The sequence below is a fragment of the Sinohyriopsis cumingii genome, chromosome 17, assembly GCF_028554795.1.
Source record: "Sinohyriopsis cumingii isolate HCF-2022 chromosome 17, ASM2855479v2, whole genome shotgun sequence".
In the NCBI taxonomy this organism is placed as follows: Eukaryota; Metazoa; Mollusca; class Bivalvia; order Unionida; family Unionidae; genus Sinohyriopsis; species Sinohyriopsis cumingii.
In genome coordinates this window covers 117,025,285-117,049,217 of record NC_142977.1, presented here as the reverse complement: position 1 = coordinate 117,049,217, position 23,933 = coordinate 117,025,285, and the positions used below count along the sequence as shown (strand labels likewise).

General features: G+C 33.9%; 1 protein-coding gene across 1 annotated transcript; it reads right to left on the bottom strand.

Annotated features, from left to right (window-relative positions):
* Positions 1-3,975: 3,975 nt before the first annotated feature.
* On the bottom strand, positions 3,976-21,070 carry LOC149779725 (uncharacterized). Its single transcript, XM_089938675.1, has 6 exons — positions 20,938-21,070; positions 17,179-17,370; positions 16,438-16,548; positions 11,021-11,137; positions 10,117-10,237; positions 3,976-4,207 (listed from the first exon to the last, which is right to left on the bottom strand). Exons 1-6 carry the CDS (start codon positions 20,983-20,985, stop codon positions 4,101-4,103), a joined length of 696 nt encoding a protein of 231 aa, XP_089794801.1. The 5' UTR covers positions 20,986-21,070; the 3' UTR covers positions 3,976-4,100.
* Between the last annotated feature and the right edge of the window lie 2,863 nt (positions 21,071-23,933).

Sequence of the window (23,933 nt, the reverse complement as noted above, 5' to 3'; positions counted from 1 at the left end):
AGCAACAGAATGAGAAGCATTTGGACAGGAGTTCCTTAAGCTGATGAATGACTCCATTTTTAGCAAGTCATACAAAACCCGACTATGCGAATCCACATAGACCTGGTGTGACACGAGGAGCAAGACGACAAGAAGTGATGCGTTTAAATGGCATTCTCACCCTTTCAATCCCTCGGAGACTGTAGTAGATCATCGGAGAATACGTCTCTTCCGTCTTTTTTGTTAAATTTACGTGTATGATTTAACTGAAAGTCTACAAATAATCATACGCAGCGAACCCATCCGCAGCCAAACCACTAATGTTAAAAGGGTATTCTTAGTTTTGTTGCTTTAGGGGCGGTGTCTTAAAGTCCGAAATGTGTGGCTATGCTGCAATAGTGGCCACGAGGGCAGGGTGCCTTTTATGGGAGCGGCAGTTTGCACGTGATCTGTCGAGGCTTGGTTCAAAGTTAAATAATAGTCTGTACATTTATACTATATACTACATGCAACAGACTAACCTCTACAACGGCTGCAATAACAATAAAGGAATCCTCAATAGGTATAACTGTAAGTTACAAATAATGTGGCAGAAATTAAAGTAAAATACTCCGCTTAACAAAAATGTCACGTAAGTACAATATAGATTTTAGATTTACTTTTATTATATACCACATTTTCCAAATTATTGCCGTCATCCGATATAAGGAAGAAAGTAAGGGACAGTGGAATAGACACAACTAATATTAGTCTGCTTTTGGAGTATTACCATAATTGTTTAGCATTGTGAAAATTATCTTTGGTGCACAGTAACATATGGCTTTTTTCACGCAGTGTATCGTAGATATTTCTATTCACCTATATTGTTCAAATATGTTTTTCTGCAGATGTAAAACTTACCGACTCATAATTGTATGTAAATCTCAAGTGCGGAAAAGTGTTACGAATCTCTTTATCATAATGGGTTAGATGGGTTAGATTTGTCTTCATTACATTGAATGGCTTCAAATACACCTTTTCTTAATGAACAGGCAAAGTCCATGATGTATTGATGCCATAACTATTACGAATTTCCATATATTATTAATACATATGCCAATGGGAGTCAGAACGTAAGCAAAATAAATTCATTCGTCAACGACAATAAGCTACTCATCCTAAGAAAGGAAAGATAATTGCTTTATATGCCAAGATAAAGGAGATTCGTAAGCAGAGTGTCAAAAATGTCAAATAGTATTTCAAAAGAAGATAAAGAGGATACGTTGGCGATTTCAGAAGGCGCAACAGAAGTATCAGAAGAACTAATTCCCTCTTAAAATTACAAAGTTAGACACTCAAAAGAACGCACGGGCTTTTGCGAATCAACCTGTTTTTTTTTTTTAAAAAAAAGCCAGGAGATATCCTTGTTTCCTTTCTAAAACGTTCAAAATTGTCAACAAGATGAGGAATTTCTAAGTGAAATACTTAAGTCTTACCCTCAGATAGAAATTAACATGCTTACCTCCAATAATATTGGCCTGACAATTTCTCTAAAATTCTAGAGAACTGTTAGTAATGTATTGTTTTGGTAGCAATTTAAAGGTCGCTATCAGGTAGACCAATAAGTTGGTTTCAGACAAAGCTCATTTCCAAAATAAAGATATTCATAACATATAGTCATGGAGAAAAACCCACAAACAAGAAACATTCAATATTCTTAACAAGTTTGCAGCCGTAATAACTACCGTTGGTTACAAAATTCCATTTGCTTCCCTTCATCAGCTTTAACTACCTTTAACCTTTTTTGTGTCTAAATCACGTTGTTCCTGCTGTGTGAGTAAAAGTGGTTGTAATGGTTGTTGCTGTAGTGGAGGTTTTGAAAATCTTTGGAAGAGTAAGTATCTTTCTATATCTAATGTTTCTTAAAAGAGCCTTCATTCGTCTTTCTCAGTTGTTTCAATTCACTCATAATTCTGTGTCATTAATTACACTCAGTTGTCTGTTTCATTTCGTGATATCCAAATCTCGTTTCATAGTTTCTGCTTTTTGCTGGTGTACATATGTATCTTTATTTTCTTCTTTCGGTCGTTTTAAAATGTTTATAGCTCTAGCTTATGATTTTTACCGCGACGGTTGTGACGTTGGACGTGACGTTAAACAAATCCAGCTTTGACAACAAAATTTCAGAAAGAATAATCTAATTTAAACGCTTCTTCTGGAACTGAACATATCATAAGGTAAAACACTGTATCAGTCTCGGCAGTGGTAGTGATGTCGCTCTTGGTATATTGATCCACTGCAGGTACACCACAACACAAATATTTAGACTTCAAATTTAGCCATGGGTACTGTACGTGACCACTCTCTCAGCCATGAAGTCACGCTACACGTCCTCCTGCGTTCTGATTCGGGGATATAAAACATACGACAGACTGACTACATTTCTTCCTAAACATATAGTTAAATAATATAAAGCAAATATACCTTCTGTCACAAATACTTTATTATTGTATCTCCCTCCTCCAAAACATCAAAATGTCAACTAAATGTTTGAATAAATTTTAATTGTGCATTTTGTATTGTTTGTAAAATAGAATACAATTTATAACGTAAGACTATTTTTAATTTTGAATTTGTTAACATGTTAATTTTAGTCATTATTACTTTTTAAACATTTTTTTTATTATTTTTATTTTCATACTTTAATTTTAATATTTTAAATATGTGTTTTTATTTTTAAACATTTTTGTCATTTTTAAAATCTTGTATTTTTATAGTTTACATATTTGAATAGTTTTACACTTTTCTAATTTGTGTTTTTCTTCATTTGCAATTGTTTTATGATATATATGACGTTATTTTGTCTTAAATAATTGTAGCTAACAGCTTTTGTTATTGTCAGTTGGTGAGTGGGGGTCAAAATGATTGTGTTCGATTGCAGTTGTGGGTGATAGTTACTAAGATTGTGTGTTAGCTATTAGGCGTGATTGCTTCTACCCAGAATGACCCGCCATGTTGAATTCTTCTTTCCACCAAGATGGCTGGAGAGTGGAGTGGATTTTTTTTCTCCAAACCTCCATCAACAAGACAGTTCTATTATCCCCTATTTATACGTTTTTCGTTTTTTGCATTGTTTCAGCTTGTCAGCTTTATTTTCTCTTAAACTTTGGTATACCACATTTTTTGTATCCCATCGACGATTTAGCGTAAAGACTCCAAACACATAGGCAATGCGTAATCCATACCATTTTAAAACTATTTTTCTTCTTTCCCTACTTTTAGTTGTCAACATCGTGTATAAATATAAAATTTTCAGAACCCATGTAAACACTGACGGGTAATTATAACAATGTGTCTAATGTATCGTTAATGAGTATCAAACTTACATTGTCATCTATTTAAAGCCATTTCCTGCTTAATTCATGTTATACATGAAAGTTGGATATATAATAACAATCAAGTTAGAATAAGTATTCTTATTCGATTACAATTTAATCTAGTGAATGCCTTGTCTTTTCCGAATTCGGAAAACAACATTTAATCGTATTTTGATTTTCTTTCAAATACATCAATTACATGTCAAATAATGATTGCGTGTAGGCATCAAACAATGCTAGTTGCTCGCTTGTTCAAGGGAGGTAATATATATCATGATTCATCTTGTTGTTAGACTTGATATAATCAAGAATTTCCTCCCATATCAGCCGATTTTGGCTTGGTTGACGACTGTTTGTAGTGTAAATTTATTTATAGATGTATCTGTTTGATAGAATGAAAATATCTTGTCCAAAATGAAAGGATCCATTTTTTATATTTAATGTTCACCAAATCTAACGTTCGTAAAGTAGCATGTGATTGGAAGAATCTCGATAACTAGATTAACATTGTTTATATTTATTCCATCACCTTTAAATTTGATCTGTATATCAGGTGACAATTTATAGCTTCTGTAATGTCTGCTACGACTATTAATGTTCTCGAGATGAAAATATTAAAGTTTCAAGACAAAAGACACGATTTATAGTAAGATTTTATTCTCACACATCAATATATTGTTTTTTTTTTTTCTTCTCGAAATGATTGGTCATGAAAATATATCCTGTAAGGTTAGGCACACTGAAGGTAGTCTTTTGATGATATCATTATTTGCAAGAGCGGCATACCCAGGGACAATTCCACCAGCCACGGCATTCGAACCGACACGATGTACACTTCTTGCTCACCATTAGTCCTCTTCTCGAAGATGTTTCTAACGAAATAAAAGAAGTCCGATATCATGTCATGTGTCATTCTGAATCGACACTGTACATAGGCTAAATGTTGAATTTACTTTTGAAATGAATTATTACATACTTTAAAAGAATTCCAATTGCAAAGAAGCACATGTCCACCAAATCTATTAAAAGGCGTCTTTGTTACATAGAAATAAGTGAAATTTGTTTCCTGTTTTAGAACTTAGATGTGCTGTCTCAGTAAATTCTCGGACGATTGTAATTTTTGTTTTTTAACAGGCGCCTTAGCCAATGGTGGCTGATTGAAAAGTTGGAGAGGGTGTATATGTGGAATTTTTTTAATGGAAATGTACTTGTGTGCCTTGACACCTCTTTTAGCAGTGTCATAAATTAACCTTCCAAAGACTACTATTGTTGGATTACAATGAGATTGTAAAATATTCATTGATGCGGAAAAAGGATGACTTTAATGAAAGCATAGACGGCACTGAGATACAGGATGAAAAATACATAATACTAAGATTTGATATATTGAACAGAATAGTTGAAATAATGTCACTATAAGACTTCAAGTAGATGGTATAATTAAAACCCTCGTTCTGCGAGATGATTTCAATTTTCATGTCTATGTACAGATTTCACATTTTACTGCATATCTTCAGAAATGTTTTTAATAATAAGATGTACATGAATTATCTTTTTCATGATCCAGATGTGATAACAAGCATAGCTAAAAATGAGTATCACATTTATTCTGAATGATGTGAACTATATCTTACATTTTTGTTCCGGAATTAATGAATGCATGTATTATTGGCAAAGCAACATTTTATTCATATTGCATTTACTTAATGCATCTTTTGACCAGTATACCTTTTACAGATAAAGCAACATTCAATGTAAGATGATTGGTTTCCGCTTTCCTGGAACCCTCATTCAAACAGCTCATATGGAATAACTTTATACCACCAGGACCTGACATATCCAAGCATAATGGTGATCAACAGGTTGGAACGTCTGATGCGTTCAACATTACGAGTTCGTACTGCTGACCATAATACAAAATCACACCAATTTATTCGAGTTATAGCCAACTCTAACTGAATTCGATAATAATAAGTATGAGTTGTCTTAAGTGCCAGTACAGTATTGTCACTAGTGGGAATCGCAAAACAGGCATTGTAAAAGTCTGCGTTGTTTACCTCGTTTTGTTCTAAACTCTGAAATAGATCAGTTGGAGCAATTGTACGAAAAAGATTTTTTTACACTTAATCTCCAGTAGAACATATTTGTCATACTCAGAAGGATCTCCCAATTCTGGCCATGTACTGTTGACCCAAAATCCAGTTTTCACAACCTTTATTGCTGGTAGTTTAGCATAAAGGACTGGTAATTCTTTTTAGCCTGATCTTCATTCATCCCATATATCAGTCTGGTGAGGTGTCAAATGTGAGTACTGATGTAGTTTTGAATGTTTTTTAATGTAGCGTCTGAAGCTGGTGATTTAAACAGACTACCAAGATCGTTAGTCTTTCTAGCTGTTGCTGCAGTAACTCTGAACAACACTTGCCTTCCATTGCTTGGAGTCTGATTGTTATTCTGTACCATATACATATCTGTATGGTACTGATGACGTTCTTCCGTTAGGTTTTTTTAAAAAAGGATGACACTTGAGTCCTCAGAATTCGATTGCATTCATCAGAAACTTCATAGTCTGAATACTTGTAATCAAAAATGCTTTCCCACATTAACATTTTGTCTCTCCTTAATATACTGTGTTTTAGAGAACACCAAAAACCACTCAGTTTCTTTTCATTAGCTTTTCCTAAGCTTGCAGGCCTGGAATCAAAATCACCGAGTCAAGTCAGTTTTTCCTTGCATGATAAATAACTTGCATCAGTTACTTTCCTTGCATGCTTGTTGCCTTTCTTTCCATTATTCCATTCGCATGGTTTGATCGTGCAATATTGTGAGTTGTATACAAACTCCTTGCAATGTTCATCTAATGTAAGCACTAATGCTGCGACATGATTGCATTGTCCAAGTACTGATCCTGGACAAGTACAGATAGGATTTTGCACAGCTTCACTAATGGATGATATTGTGGCATGAACATTTCGTTCTTCGTTTCGCACAGATGCTGCCACGTTTGCTTTTACATTGTAGTTTCCATTAGGTTCCGAATCCATCACATTGGATACCATACCACCTTTTACATACTGTATTTCCTTGGTTAGTAGCTTTGCTGTCATATGTAACAAGCTGGTATCCTCTGACTTGCTATCCTGTTTTACAAGTACGAAACTTTCTAACAAGTAGAAGAATATATGCAAATAATTAAAGTTACTGGGTCGTACCGTTGACTCTCAAGCAGGATATAAGGAAACTTAATACCGCCAACATAAAAATAAATCAATATTATCGGTGGTAAACCTGCAGACTGATAATATGGATTGGCTTTAATGTTGGCAAGGAGAGGTGTACCACGTGGTTTTTGTCGCTAGTGTGGTTAACTTTAAATAGAGATTCTCTTGTTTGTGTATACATTTTTCCCGTGGCCTGATTGATTAGAGCACTACCACGTAGCGTCAACTGAGACATTTTAGGTTCGAATCACACTCGTGGAGAAACTACTTTCCCGTATAAACTGAGGAGACGCTAGAGCGTTGCTTGATTTGCACACGATATGAAAGTCAATTTAAAGATGACCGTTAATGTTAATTACCTACAAGACGTGTAATATTTCTTTAAACTTAGTCAGGCCTAACGTAACCTCAGAGCCTTCTAAGATCTTGATTGGCACCCTAAGAGTATATTTGGGGATGCAAATTAACACACCTGTAATTATTTCTAACCGGATCACCTCTGTGGACAGTAAGAAAATATGTGCAACAGTTTAAGAAAGCAGCTTAGCTACAAGTCTTAAAGGATTACTGTCCACGGCACAAACTGAGCCAGACTGTTTCTTATTGTGAGAGACTATCAGGTTTCATTTTAACATTGATAATAACAATACGATTGTAGAAATATTTTCTAAAATAAGAAATATTAGGATATTATAGAGAGACATTAAATATAAAACACAGGGACGAGGATAATATGGCACCAATGCTTCCTTAAATAAATGATCTACAAATAAATGGTCATAAACTACATCCAGAATTAATGTCGATTTCATAACAGAAAGCATTCAACCAAGCAAATGGCTACGTGAAGAAGGACGTTTTACATTGCTGGCAAAATATTTGTTTATCAAACAGCTAAAGTCATACATAGAAGAGTCAAACGTGTTAGTGAAATTCCTATACTTTTGTTAAGAAGATTTGAGCGCGTTTGTGTTTTTCTGTCCCGACAGCATGATGAACTGAGAACAACCGGTGACAATCGGGCATTTGCTATAAGGAAAACGTCGCAGATAATCTGGCAGAACATTTAAATCCCATTGTCCAATTAACATTACTGTGACGACGAAGAAGTCTTCGATAATAGTAAAAATGAAAAACTTAGTCACTGTTGAACTGTGTAATAATTTCTTTTTACACCGATGAGTACTCGGTATCTATTGTAAGTATGATTTCGTTTGTATCAGAATTTTTCATCTCAGACAGGACAAGACTGAGTTTATCTGCGGTAATTATACCGTGGTCCAAAACATCAGAATTCAACTTAGCGTTCCTTTCATGAGTACCTTCCGCTGGGCTCTTGGCCTTTATCTTTATTTCGCTGATACGGCGCTGATTGAGATCCCGACAAGGACACCCATAACTGTTGTTACTGATTCAATTACTGTGACAACAATGACAAACGCTGCTGCTGGGCGATTTTACACGCATTATCGATACCAACTTTCAATCCTTTGTATCGGCCAGGCAAATTAACATACTTGCGTATCACAACCTTTAATTACATTTCTGGGTAATTGATTTATTTGCATCGACAATCCTGTGCAGGTCACCGGGGTTGATCTCATACCCTCATTTCATCGACGTCTTTTCTCAGGATCTCCGTAACGCCAGCAATGGTTGTATGCCGCCACGTATTTTATATAAGGAATTGACGGCAATGAGAACTGTCCAAAGATGCATGATAATTCCAGTTTCATTTGAGTGTTGGGTCATTTGCAGTAACTCATTGCGCATGAGAACCAACCTGACGCGTTCAGTGCCAACACGATCAGATCACATCACGAAAGAGGTAATTTCATACGTGTGTTCAAATGCTTGTTAGTCTCAAGCCAGAACAGCTTCCGGATGCCAGTCGAAGCCCAAGTATATCGTGCTAATGCCAAATATGTTATTCTCTTAGCCATTATTATTATTATTATTATTATTGCTGTTGTTGTTTTAATAGTTTTAGATGATGGTAAGTAGCTGGTAAAGAGGTATATATATATATATATATATATATATATATATATATATATATATATATATATATATATATATATATATATATATATATATGCGAATGAAGTCACTGGTATAAATATTTAATTCTTCTTGATGTTTAAATATGGAAAAATGTAAATCAATTTTATTACGCAGAGAAATCTTAGATTTTAAATTTGAAGATGTATTGCCTATTTTAATGGAGCTTTGTAAAGATAACCAGGTAAAATTCACTCGGTCCCTTTAAAACGCACGGCTACACACTAATAAATATATATATATATATATATATATATATATATATATATATATATATATATATATATATATATATATATATATATATATGACATTTAAAATTCAAATAAAGAATGTGTGCCCAAAACCTTGACTTCATGGCAAAAACGCTTGAAAAATTGATCGCAATTCCCAGAGAACTTACAATGTTCATGCTCTCGATTCTCTTCGAGCTTGTAAAACCGATGCAGATATTTACGGTATATCAGAGTAGATTCGTCTTTGCCCTATTATTTTTTTTTTTTTGAAGTATGTGCTAGAGCGATAGCTATGGTCACTGCTAAAGCAACTATGCAAGGCACGATCTAACACGTGACATGCATGCATCATAACCTAAATGTAACCAAGCTCGATAGACTCACCAGCAGGGCACAGCTGTATTGAGCAAGGAGTAAGATAATACAGAAGGATGCATCATTCATTCACATTCATTTAAATTTTAATGAAAGGTGGAATTCTGTTGCTGCAGACAATTGGCAAAGCTGATTTATAGGGTATACCAATAATAAGCTTGAGTAGTCATGGTCAATGTAACATCATGTAGCGTTATTATCGCAAAGTAATGTTTTAGCCTTATTTTAAACGATATTATTGATGTCGCAACACAATGTTAAATATAAACGTGAATACACAACGGACTGAAAATAATGACGATGACAGTTGACAGCGCATATATTGAGAAAGCGAAGTGATAAATACGAAGATACGGCATTAACATGTCAGCCTGAAGATATGTGGAGAGTAAAACGTCTCAGATAAATGTAAGCGTACAGTTGTACCAGGCATGTGTTCATGGACTACGATCTCGGCAGCCATAACACAAAACTCAGCCTGACGATCGGACTCTTAGAGAGGCATACTAAAATGTGTTGACTGCATCACGAAATGAACGAATCTTATATATTATACACCACAAGATGTGACAATGTTAATTTTGGTATAAGCAAACATTTCCTTATTTCCATAACATTGTTGCCCATTTGGCTGCGTCAGCAGGTCTTCGTGAATTTGCGTGGTGATTATGAAATAAAGGAAGATAGTATGAAATAGTCATTTCAAAGTGTCAGGGATAAGGAGGAACACAGACACATATAACAGTTGGGTATACTAGGTATATTGCTGATTCATATATATTAATGGTCTTCTACTGGGTTCCGAACCTGATAAGATACAACAGGGCTTACACGAGGGTTTCAATGTATATATATGCATGGATACGATCAATTCAATTAAACACTCACCTTCTTGCTCCACAACATTAGTATTGTACATCGGTATGTCTCTGCACACACTGTCCGGCCCATCTTTAGATAAAAAGTCTTTGTTCACGATCTCGTCTGCGATGGTGAAAGCTTCTTGGGGCTAAATGTAAGCGAAATATTATGATTTTAATCAAATGACTATGAATATCTGATGACACATACTGTTTCTCTTAGACGATAAATATATAATTTTAATGAAACATGGAATGGTAGGTAAACAGGTTATAATATGTTTTGGAAATGTAACAAATGCAAATTTCGGAGTTGTACAATAGTGTAATAATGCCTATGCATTTTTATAACGCATAGTTAAGTCAAAATAATTTCCGTAATGCAACAGGAGTGATTGTTTTTAGTACAGCTTTCATCCTAGCTCCCTTTCTAACAAAGTACATTGATAGTTGATAATCTGCTATTGACCTCTCTTTGGCTGGATGACAGTAGGACTTATTTAATGATGGTTTGCTCTACATTTACACACTATTGTTATTGCATGTTGCAAAGCTTAACATTCCCTCCTGAAATGGATATCAAAAACTTAAGTTTTCGAAGAAACTAGTCCATATTATTTAATCCTTTTGACTCGTACCTTTAGTTATTGTTCAATATCTGCTGCATGTTTAGATGTTCATAGCAATTCTATTTAAACAATGGATATGTGAAAATGTCATTACTCTTTCGTGGGGTGGGGTAGTCGCCGTTCTTCAATTAGCATAAAGTTTCATGCATACCTATATAAGATTCTTACGATTCATTGCTACACAAGTGACTAATTGTCATCCTCAAACGGTAGTCTCACTGTACAAACATTAGTTTTTACTGGATTTGTAGAAATAATGTATTTCTTATGCACTTTAGTTATCTGACAAGGACAGAGTCTCACCGTGTCTTTTCTTCCAAGACAAGCAGAGGCGTATAGTGTGTCGTCCATGAAACGCAGATAACATGTCTTTGGTTTCTGGTGCCTTTCGCCATGGTTCATCACAATTATCTCATACTTCTACATGTTAGGGTAAAAGAAATAAAGAGCAATGAAATAATCTGTTGAAAATAATAATATAAATAATCTGGAAAAATGATAACCTGAATAATACGATATGCGTATTGTCATCACAGAGCAAATAAATAAGATCAACATCGCATAAATTCACCGAAAGAAGTAGCATCCACGTATTACCGGACCTTAGTAAAATGTAATACAACTGCACGCACTTAATGAATTAATAAAAACTAAACCGGGCAATTCTAATTATGTAAATGCCTTAACGTATATTACTCTGACCATTACAACCCCAGGCATACTGAATGGTATTATTTCGCAAATTGCAAATATCTAGACCTGTCTGACAGACAATGAAGATAATTATAAACTGATAACGGAATGTTATTCTAGACCAGGAATATCACGATTATGTCGCCTATATTACTAAAATTTTCAGGGCTATATATCAGTTTCCAATTTAAATTGTATAATGTTTCTAGCGGCACCGGTATCTATTAACTAATGAAATGGTTATGAAACTTTGCAGTATATGCAACAACTATTAAAAAAAACCAAAAGTGATTAGCCCACACCAAAAAATCAGCTGGGACCAAACCGGTTTCTCAAAGGCTGATAAACAATCTATGACTGCATGGTACGATTTCGCAATGGACAAAATGAAAGACAAGGTAAGTAAAACGTTGCGTTTAGTTTGTTTCATTATCCATGGGTGTTTTTCGTAATTTTAAGCAAAATGCCCACTTCTGTTTAAAGAGTTTTGCCCAGTTGGTAGTTACATCTAAAGTGCACTGCATACCACTCTAAGTGGTATTGCAGTAGATATTATCTAAGTTGTTCAATCGGAGTTTGCTTTTCTTCAAAATTCACTTAGGCCATTTATGTGTTTATGTTTTCGTTTGTTTTTAAATTTGCTGTAAGTCTTGCATGGGGCCAGTTCCACCATGGAGTTTCTGTTTACATCATAGAAGCATTGCTATGTTTTCACGTGGCAACTTTGGCTCACGTATTTGTTATCTTTTACAATGTGCTGCATGGCTCTCGTGTATAAAATTTGATCTTCCATTCGTCTCTTCTGATTTTAAAGTATAATTCATTCATTCTCACATCAACACAACAGTTTTGCGTGTCTCTTTTCTGAAATTGTATTTTGTGTATACAGTTTAAACCCATCCCTAATTGTTTAGTTTATTTTGTATAGACGTGTATTTGATCGGTTTATATTGTGTACTGACCTCAATAGGCAACGTCGTGGTCCACGTTTTTAAGATGCTAATTTCCTCATAAACTTTATTGCCATCGGTAAATGGAATGATGTATAAATTATTTTATTGCGTATTGCTTTCAATGTTTTGTAAAGTAATGCAAGCCATTTCTTTTCATTATTTCAAACGAAACGTTCATTTGTTCGTATTTTGATGTTTCGAAAGGTTTATGAACAACGCGCTTTATTAGGCAATATGTTTCTCTGTATAACAAAGTGAAGAGAAATACATCATTATAATCAGTACTTGAATATATATTTCGCTCGCTGAATGTTGTCTCATATATATAACGTGTACCCAAATTATATTACTATTATGTGATCAGCATGCCGTTTCGCTGACCTAATGATCATTGTTATGTGACTGGTCCAGAAATTTAACATTTGTTAAATAATTCCTCTTAGTCTGGATAGGCAAGCGATTGTAGAAGCTTCGTGTAAGAATAGTGGATTGAGAATTTTACAATGCAGTCATTGTGATACATTTTGTGCTCTGGAAAAGACTACGCACAAAGCTATGCAGCCGATAGAATTTGATATGGTCTATTAATTTAAAATTGCATATACTGGGGACAAAATAAATAAAATGCAGTATGCATAGCTTACCAACCTCTTATTATTATTATTATGCAATGTCATAAACCTTTCACCTTACTGCCCTTCATCGCCAATACAGTTGTTCATTTAACGAAGGCATGAACTCCATAAAACGTAGGTCATACATAATATGAGAAACAAAGCAAAGGCATGACGATAAACATATAATATATCAAAAATTACATACATACATACATACATACATACATACATACATAACCGCTCCGGTGGCCCAGTGGTTTGAGCGGGAGGTCGTGGGTTCGATCCCCGGCCGAGTCATACCAAAGACTTACATAAACGGTACTAACAGCTGCCTCGCTTGGCGCTCAGCATTAAGAGGTTAGTGTTAGGACTGGTCGGCCTGGTGTCAGGATAATGTGACTGGGTGGGACATCATACTACATGTCTGCAGCACGATGCCCCAGTGCTAGACATCACTATAAACTGCCACACTGCAGACATCGTAGTAATATGACTGACAAATTGTTAAAGCTACGTTAAAAATCCATCCAAATCACATACATACATACATACATACATACTGAGAAAACAGAATATGACAACAAGAAAAGTCTCACATTTAGCTCTTGACAGGAAACTCACCATGCAACTCTCTACACCACAAGCAGTATGACAAGAAGGAGACCAGGAGAAGAAGATACAAATCTAGATAAAATCAACCCCAAAAATTGGAAACTTACGGGTGATTCTTTGATAGAAGTATATGACTAAAGTACTGTATCATTTCCTACAAATTTCCAGATTCGTTGAAATTAGCCAAGGTGTTCTAATTTCATAACGGAAATGAAGAAAAACCCATCTAGCTATCATCCGTATTTGTTCTCTCATCTTTTAAAAATATTAATGAAACATATCAGGAAGGACATTTTCGGGCACCTTGACAAATAACGAACCCCAGCATGAATCACAATAGGTTTCCTACGAAAATATTGATGTCAAGACTGAAAGCAGTGAAGTTACTGGGACAATCGTTATTAATTGTCTTTTTTTAACAGCATTATATTTTGTTGACTATTTGGTGCTCATTAGAAAAATTATCATCATGCATGTTTTTTGTCAAATACAACTTATTCGTTCACATTATATCTGCTAACAGATTACAGGTTGTTGTACAGATAAATATGCCGCTGATGCGAGTTATATTATTTGTGCTGATCCTCAAGGATCGATGTTAAAGCCTCTTTTTGTCTATTATTTATCTTTGCATCCAGTGCACTCTAAAAAAACTAATCTGTTCGCCGGGGACATTATATAGCATATATTGGATAAATTTCTCAACTCTGTTGAAAACACTCTTAAAATCAACATTTCGTAAACGGAAAAATGTGCCTAAAATGAAACTAGGCAGCGACCATCCACTGAGGTAGATATACTTCTCATTTAAAATGAATCCAGCTTGTCTAGGGATTACAATAAAAGAAAAACAAACTTCTATCACCTATATTGGTCAATATCTCAGCTGGGAGCAACATGCCAATCACGTTTAAGCAATTGTCTTGAAGTCAATTACTCTTAAAATTACCGTCGTAATTTCTACTTCCCCAGTCGTCTGAACTTAATTTTTTCTGGCTATATGCTACCAATGACTACAACTGTACCATACGTTGAGCATATCAAATTATAACCCAGAAATGAGACAGTCCAGAACATAGATATGGTAGCAATTGGAAGAGTAGAAATATATTAAATTGATTGGTTATCTATTTCTTTAATAATGGTAGATTTGAGATTACGTTCAGTTATTGAAGACTTTAAAAATCAGTTTGGTTAAAAAGATAATCTGGGCAAATATGTTTAGATATTTATATGTTATATATGGGCATACAGAATGAGTCCTTTTTGTTTTGGGTGTTTTTTGGTAGCTATTGTAGACGTGAAAATACAACAGTCGACTTAGAAAATTTCAGAAATCTTTTGTGCAGCCGTGTTCTGGACTCTCTCAGTTCAGTTCTGGATTATAATTTGATATGCTCAACGTATGGTACAGTTGTGCGAGGGTGTGAGAGAGCATACATGTTTGTGTGCTAGTGATTTTGGTACCACATAACCTGTTAAGATGATGAGAACACATGACAGATGCGTATCTCGTGAACATGTGTGTTATCCTCGTCAAGTCATTATTATTATTATTACTAATAATAATAATACTACTACTACTAATAATAATAATATTATTATTATTATTATTATTGGATTCTAGCCGCGGGCTCAGTCTATGCGGGTATGAGAGTTGCATCACGTGGGTCGGTAGTTCTTCCCAGATTTTTGTCCGGGTTCTTCCTTCACCTGGTTTACATGCCACCATGTATAGCCTATCCTGTTTAGTAAAATGCCGTTAAGCCCACAATAACAATAACAATGGTACTAGTAATATGATAATTATATTAATACATACATAACACCTTGCAATTATCTAAACCGCTCAAGTGGCCTAGTGGTTAGAGCGTCCGCCGTGTCATACCAAAGACTTATGAAAATGGTACTAACAGCTTCCTCGCTTGGCGCTCAGCATTAACAGGTTAGTGTTAGGACTGATCGGCCTGGTGTCAGGATAATGTGATTGGGTGGGACATCATGCTGTATGCGGCATGATGTCCCAGTGCTAGACATCACTATAAGCTGTCTCACTGCATACATCGCAGCGATATGACTAAAAAATTGTTAAAGCTACGTTAAAAATCCAAATCACACACCCACACACTTATCTAAGACATTTAACTTTATTTGCCAAACTGGAAATTGGAACGAGTTCATTGAGAGACTATGTTAAGCAATACATATTTTTCCTTCTTTGATCGTCAATCCTATTTATGTGCTTTCATTTAATTATCCAATGTTATAAGGTATTAGTTCCCTGATATTCAATCGTGGTATATCTCATATCTTATTCGTATCGTTTTTAATTGTTGTTGTTTGTACCTGTTGACCGTTATGGCAAGCTTTCTCACCTACTGGCACTGGCAGAGCCCGGCATAAGGTGAGGTGAAATGGCAGTGATCCGTACCAGTGAGCGGTTTAGACCACTCTTCCACCAAGAGCGCCGTTTTTTTTTTGTTTTTTTTTTTGTAAATATATACTGACATACAACCATCTAAAATAAAAGAGACATATTATGCTCGCTATGTATTCCTTACTTGCAATTTTCTTTCCTATATGCGTTTGATTGCCAATGAAAACACAAGTTTGTCACGAAATGGTAATTCATAGCAGTGCAATCTTTCATCATAATATATGTTTATACGCTTCCATTTTGTTTCGAATTCCTATCTCACTAGCTTCAAAATCTTACTTTGATTTTAACAACTGTTCCCAATAATGTGCATTTACATTATATGTAGGATTACATAAAACGTTATATACTGTTGAACTAATGTGATAGCAACACCAGAAGAATATGATATAAAGGATAAAGCCTTACCTTTTTACAATCCTGAATATGCTGCTCAACAAGTTCCTTTCCCACAGTGATGTCAGTTTTGGTTTTATCAGCATCAATTTTCTCGACAGTCTCTTTTTCCTCCTTCTTCTCCTTATATTATATTTATTAATCATAATTAAACTGAGTTTAAGTATGCAGAATAATGCCAATTAGGCGAAATATTAATCCACGCGTGGATTTGTTTTATATGCTGGATTGATCCAATCATGTTTCCTTGCGACATTTCTAAAATTTGAGTAGAAGGATGACCAGCGTTGGTGGATCTTTCAGATTAGAATATGCGAAATGAATCTCCACATCAGCCATTAAAATTCAAATTGAGATATGCCCAAATTACGTGTCATCTAAGATTTATGTCTTTTTGAAAATTTAGTAAGGTATTTTAAGCCAGCGTAGTAGGCGCAAAGTGCATTTGTTTCTCTCACCTGAATGGATTCCATAATAGACTTCCTAAGGAATAAAAGTTTACGATTAAAACTGTTCTGAATATTCTCTCCATTTTACGATACACCTAAAAATATGATTTGTTTGGCATAGGATATTGCCTTCAGAATATCAAAATAAAAGATACTAAAGTTATTGATATTTCGAAGTGTAGTTCAACATTTACATCTAAGTACCTCGCTAATAATTCACAAATTTCTCGAATGCAAAGTTTAAAATTAAATAAATATATGCTATGACAATGCATAAATAGAGAATATAATCGCAGGCATTCACCCTATCCTCTGCTTCCGGTGCTACCATTTTCTGCCTCTCTGCCTCCAGAAGTCTTGATAAAAGTTTGGCCTCAGGTTCCTTTTCCAGAATGTTCTGGTCAATGTTTGTATCTTGGCTGGGCAAAGCAAAAAGAGTTGTTGGTAAAACTAGCATGCAGATGCCAATAAGGAGGTAAATCATACGAAACTCCATCTGTAAAATTAAAATATACATTCTTTTCAATGTTTCATTTCACAAAACGACATATGATGGATAAACATTATAGGCATAAATGTGTCAATAGTTGTCTAAAAGTAAAGAGTGAAATGTATTTAAATTGATCATTTGTTTGCTTTGGAAGGCACCAAAATAAGTACAGCAGACATCACACAAAGTCTTACTAATTCTTCATTATATATCGGATATTTTGTACCTTTTATATAGATCATGTCTCGGTAATATCACTAATTGTAAGCATATATACATTTTCAAGTAGTAAAATATAATTAGCAAGAAGTATACACTTGTTATGATTTTAGCATGTAACCCATTGTCAGAAAATGATTCAACAAGGACAATACCCTCATATGCAATAAGAATTCATGTCTCATATACATCATTGATCAATAAACATGTCAGCCTTCATTTACGCTGCTCTTCATCCATCAGAGGCTTAGTCGGCTACTCGTATATTTAAAATAAACTAAATATATATATATATATATATATATATATATATATATAGATAGATAGATAGATAGATAGATAGATAGATAGATAGATATTATTGAACTTTTTATTCAGATCTTTCGAACGGTATAAAAAGCAAAGTCTTCACTACCTCATTGACATAGGCTTTAACCGTAAGGCTTAATCCTTTACGTTGCAGAATACTGACTGTTGAAAATTATACACAATTTCAACAATCGCTGGGAAAAACTGGAAATCCTGTAGAATCTTAACATTACCCCTAATATGTTCGTACATGAATATTTTATACTGGTTATTCATGATAAAATGTGAAGTTTACCATCGCGCCTTCTATGCTGGAAACATATCTTGTTTCTTCGTGAATATTCTATTATCCAAAATCGCCAGTTCATATTGACGATCACAACCGTCGAGTTATGGACAAACATTTGAACGAAAATCGCGGCATCATGAAGAAAATCAGTTAGACGATATCCCCTTGCGTTATGCCAGAAATATTGTACGGCGGTGGACTCAAATGTATGCTGACAAAGCAAACACGGGAGCAAAAAGCGCTATTGATTAATTTACAAGTATTCTCTATTGTTGCCTGACAATCCTGCGATATCACTCGTAGATATCATGAAATTATTTGCTACCTTCTAACCAGTTCTTAACCTCTCTATTTGATTGACACTCACATCTCAGAAGATACAATTTATGGTACTGTTAATTTCGTCTTTGGTGCTGTTGTCTGTGCACTTAATACCGTTTTGTATTAAATGGAGGTTTCGTAATAGATGCTAAAATGTAGCGCGGGATTCAAAAAAAATGATTCAACTTATAATTTCTTTGGAATTTCTGCGTTTAGTTCTCCATTTTTGTCTTCAAAGTTTATCTTTTAATTGCAAGCGGGGAGATTCTTCCATTTTTAGTTCAACCGTTTCATTATTTCTTTTACCTGCTATCTATATACATTTCTTTATACACGCCCTGTCTTTATTTAAAAGTAGACATTATTTTTGTAACTGCAATCTAACAATATTTATTTCGCCAACCATTAGTGTCTTGTTGTTGGATTCATAATTTCTACCTAATCAGGAGAGAGAGAGAGAGAGAGAGAGAGAGAGAGAGAGAGAGAGAATTAATGTGAGGTGTTTGTGCATCTGTTTCTAAATTTTTCACTTCATATTGTTTCAACTACTCTACAATCGCGTGTCAGGAAATGTCTTTAATGATTTATTTCTATGACGTATGAAGACTAATTTTGCAAAATAAAGCATAAAAATATTGTTTATTTTAGAATACCAAAAAGTGCTTTTTGTGTTTTAGAAGTCATTGTTTTATGGAACTATATTCCAATATTACTGATCACTTCTTTTATAATTTGCGATTTTACGAAAAGCACACAATATTAGAGAAATAAAGAAACGACAAACGTTCATTTACATATGTCCTCACAAATACATAAAACTCAAAAGTATAAAGTAAAACGTGTGACAAAAAATATTTTAATTTAAACCAAAATTTATTCTGACTCTTTTTGCATAGACAAACTGAAGACTGAAAATTAAAAGCAAGAAAACAAAACTCAGCATATCAAAGTTTTACATGTATATACGATAGTTGGGTATTACGAAGCACACACACACACACACACACACACACACACACATATCCTCCAAAATGCAAACATAAGTAATTTATATATTAATATATCTACTTAGATCTCATAGAATTAAGTAAGTATTTAACGAGAAATAGTAAAGGTGTTAAACGTACTTATTCAAATTCTACACACGCATTATCTACCTTTTTCTTATATAAGAAGGGACAACTTCTGATTGGCACGGGATTACATAGAACGGACCAGTCGAATAAACAGTAGTATACGATTATGCAACATATTTAATTGATGCTAAGCGTCCTTATGTTTATCATTGTGCTATGTGAGTAAGATCAGATACAGTGGTCCCTCAAAGTGAAGAACGACGTAAAAGCCGATATCTTGTCTCGAACTCTATCTTGACATCAGCAAACATTCAAAGCATACTTAATATGTTTTACTTAGCAACACAAATATTCAAAACACTTCCTAATGTTTGCACGCATACAACTCTACACGTATAAGACACCGAAAACTAGAAAATAGTAAGATATCAAAGTACGTCTGTTCTTGATCACTTGATTATATTTGTTTTAATTATTAAAATGGTTCTAGTTTGACGATTTAGTTTAGAAGAATAAAACTAAAGGTTATTGAAGCACATGCTTACCAGCGAGCAATAGAGCGTCTATATGCCATATCGATGCAAGTGACGCTATGCGTTTCATAAGACTGCATATAAATACTCCAAAATATCGAATAAACTTGCTATGAGAATGCCGAGCAGAACTTTTTATCATTTGAGTTACCAGTAACTAGTGTTTATGCAAGTTCATAATTATGAAATTGTTTTTTCCATTGTTTGAATCCTGTTAGGTAATAACCTCATTTCAATCATTTAAAATAAACAAACCAATCAACAATAGAATAGTAACAAACCTTATAACTAAATCTCAAGAGATCTTGTTTAAAAAAAGAAAAAATAATTTTAATAATGCTCTTTATTAACAGGATATAATATTAGTCAAATGAAGAAACAGCGTATACAAAAATAATCGAATTTAAACCATGAAAAGTGTATTGTGAGCTCTTATTTTTACCCTTTTTGTAGACAAACAAGTGAAGACTAAATATTAACAACAACAAAAAAAAGAAGAATCTTGCCTCCTGTATAGTAATAGGCTAATTGCAATCATGAAAACAAATACAAAAACATTGACAAAGAGAACCATTATAAATCAAATACTATAGTTTAAGCCGTCCGGTTTAGACAACAACATAATTATATATATATATATATATATATATATATATATATATATATATATATATATATATCGAATTGTGTTAAATTTGAGATACGCGAAATTGCAAACATAGATAATTTATATGTAAAGGATATCTACTTACATCTATCAATAATGTTATAGTCACATAATTCAGGAAGTATTTGACAAGAAGTAGTAAAAATGTGCTAAACTTACCTTTGCAGCTTCTACACAGGCAGTATCTACCTTTTTTGAAGGCCGCATTGTATGAAATACTCAGTTGCTAGCTTTATATAAGAAGGGACGATTTCTGATTGGTACGGGATTACATTGAACTGACCAATCAAATAAACTATATTGTACGATTGTGCAACATATTTCTTCGATGGTAAGTGCCCTTTTGTTTAATCTTGTGCCAAGTGAGTAAGATTAGATACAATGGCCATTCAGAATGTAGGACAACATAAAAGCCTCATTCTCGTCTTGTACTCAGCAAACATCCAAAGCACACTTGACATATTTTACTTAGCAAAACAAATATTTGTAACACTTCCTGATGTAGTACACCAGAAACTTGAAAATAAAAAGCGACCCAAGTGGATCTGTTCCTGCTCACATGATTACGTTGTTTTAATTATAAAAATGATTATAGTTTGACGATTTAGTCCAGAAAAATATAACTAAAGGTTATGTAAGCATATACTTACCCGGAGCAATAAGATCATCTGTAATTCATATTGATGCAAGGTATGTTGTGCGTTTCATTAGACTGCTCATAAGTACTTCGAAATATCGAATAAGCAGAGCTATGGGAATGCCGAGCAAAACATTTTATCATTTGAGTTATCAGGAACAAGCTATAGATCTTATTTATGTACGTTCACAATCATGTAACTGTTTTTTTTTAAATATTTGTCTGCCGTAGAGTATAACCTCATTTCTATCATTTGAGAATATAAACAAAATCATGTTAATAATGCGCTAATTTAATTAACTATGTATCTCTCTGAGAGCTACTAAGTAGAGACTAATATACAACTTCTTCAGAACTTGTTGCAGTGTGTTGGATGGTAATCACTTGGACTACATACATACCAAGTGGAATTAAACATTGAATGGAAATATAGTTTCTAAGAAGTTACTGATAGACGTACGCGTTATCACCTTAAGTATCCGTAGCTTTGCTTGTTACATCGTAATTTTCTTTGCCTTTAAATTGTCTTTAATAATAATAATAATAATAATAATAATAATAATAATAATAATAAAGAACTTAAGTAACTGCCCATTATTTCCTATGGAGAAATTGAATATAATAATTTGCAGTGAAATAAAAATAGTTTTTGTTTACTATGGTAAGAATGCTACCTGTATTCTGCTCGTTAGAAACATTGACCTTCGAACGGCACATAAAGCCACTAAGCTAAACGTTACATTTTGTTTAGAAAACAGAAACTCACTCGTCCTGCAAGCACAATTTTGATGAAACAAGACAATGTTTATTTTCAGAGTTCAAAAATATTTTAAATCTTAAAAATTAAAAATAAAATTATTCAGATCAGTTTTTCTGTCATTTGTTTATTGGAAATTCAGAATGTAGTAGTCTCCGTAGGGGCTTTTCCGGACGTATCTCAATCGTCAAAATGTCAAGGACATTCACATCTACAATCTACAATTATTTCTTGAATATATCTTTACGTAAGGGACTTTTGCCTATGAAAATATAAACGGTTCCGTGTATTACACATAGAGAGAGAGAGAGAGAGAGAGCGTTTTGTAATTTTCCATGACATTCCAGTTTTAGTCACTGTACAATCTAGTTCATATCATAGAGGCCACACTATTAACTATATAAAAGACTGACTGAGGGGTAATATTCTAATTATAACCATATCTATATTAGTATCCTTATTTCTTTTCTATTTGCTTCAGCATTCGACATGACTTGTATTGAGAGCCGTCCTCAAGCAAAATATCATCCTTACCAAGCTTTTAACATAATGGATGAGCTGTTCATACGGACCGAAAACGATATATTTTTGTAATAAATTAGAAGTGAAAACTGATTTTTTGTCGCTAAACCTGAATACAGTGGAATAAATAATGGTCTTGTGTAGTTCTGTACATACCCAGCATGATCTACATGTCCAAAAATCTGAGTTTCTTGTTTAGAAGTATGTGAGATTTATATATGCAATATCAACCAAAATGAGTGCTGGTATAACATGACGTGCTAATAAATTACGATAATTACACAGGCTTGCTGTAAGTAGATTGATATAAGTTGCATGAAATTTGAATCTTCAAGTTTATGAGGTGAAACTAACTGCTTTAACGCCTGTCTGCTTGTGACAATATTACGACTGTAGTGCAAAGACACGATTAGGAATGATACAAGTTTACTTTTGCATTGATAGTTTTATTTCTTTGACCTTGTAAAAATGAGAAAGACGCCAAGGTATTTTTAAGTATAATAAGTATTCCTTCTCTGTTGATAATATCTTTATAGAATTTTTATATTAATCTGGATATTAGGTAGAGAGGCAACTCACTTTAAAATTGAAATTTCGATCTTGATCTGGAGAATGTATGGAAGATTCCTTTTTCATTCCGATAGCCTAAAGATACAGTGTGGATACAATTTCAAGTAAACCTAATTGAATGACGGATAGTACAATAAATAAGAAAGTATCATCATCTATTGTGTGCAAAATGAAAAGAATGCACAGTAACAAACTAAATTACAAACGCATGCAGATACAGATCAATGCACATGAAATAAACCGCTTAAGTCACAAAATATCTCCGTGGAAAAAAGAGATATCAACATTACTAAGGGTAATAATATGGTAGATATTATTAAAAGGTACATAAAATAGTAAAGCGAATTAACAAATCTGATATTTTCTAGGTATTCATAATTTCCATAATTTTTCTTTTTCCGCAATATTTCTAAATATATTTGACACTTAGATCTATATGCGATACAATACAAAGGAGCTGTCAAAAACGTATAGTCATCTTCAACGAAGCGACACATAGATCAAAGTTTATCACTAAAAGTGTTCTATGGTCTCGCCCAACCTCCAGCTTCAACTTCGAGTCTGTGAGAGAAGCATATTTCTGTGGTGCTAATTTAACAATACAAAGGAGCTGTGAAAAGCATGCAGATGCAGATCAATGCACATGAAATAAACCGCAAAGTTTTCTGT

Coding starts and splice junctions, on each gene's coding strand:
- LOC149779725 (XM_089938675.1), bottom strand. CDS start 20,985: ATGCGGCCTTCAAAAAAGGTAGATACTGCCTGTGTAGAAGCTGCAAAG. Junction 16,549..17,178: donor CACCGGAAGCAGAGGATAGG/GTGAATGCCTGC, acceptor ATATAATATAAG/GAGAAGAAGGAGGAAAAAGA. Junction 10,238..11,020: donor GTCTTGGAAGAAAAGACACG/GTGAGACTCTGT, acceptor GCTTACATTTAG/CCCCAAGAAGCTTTCACCAT.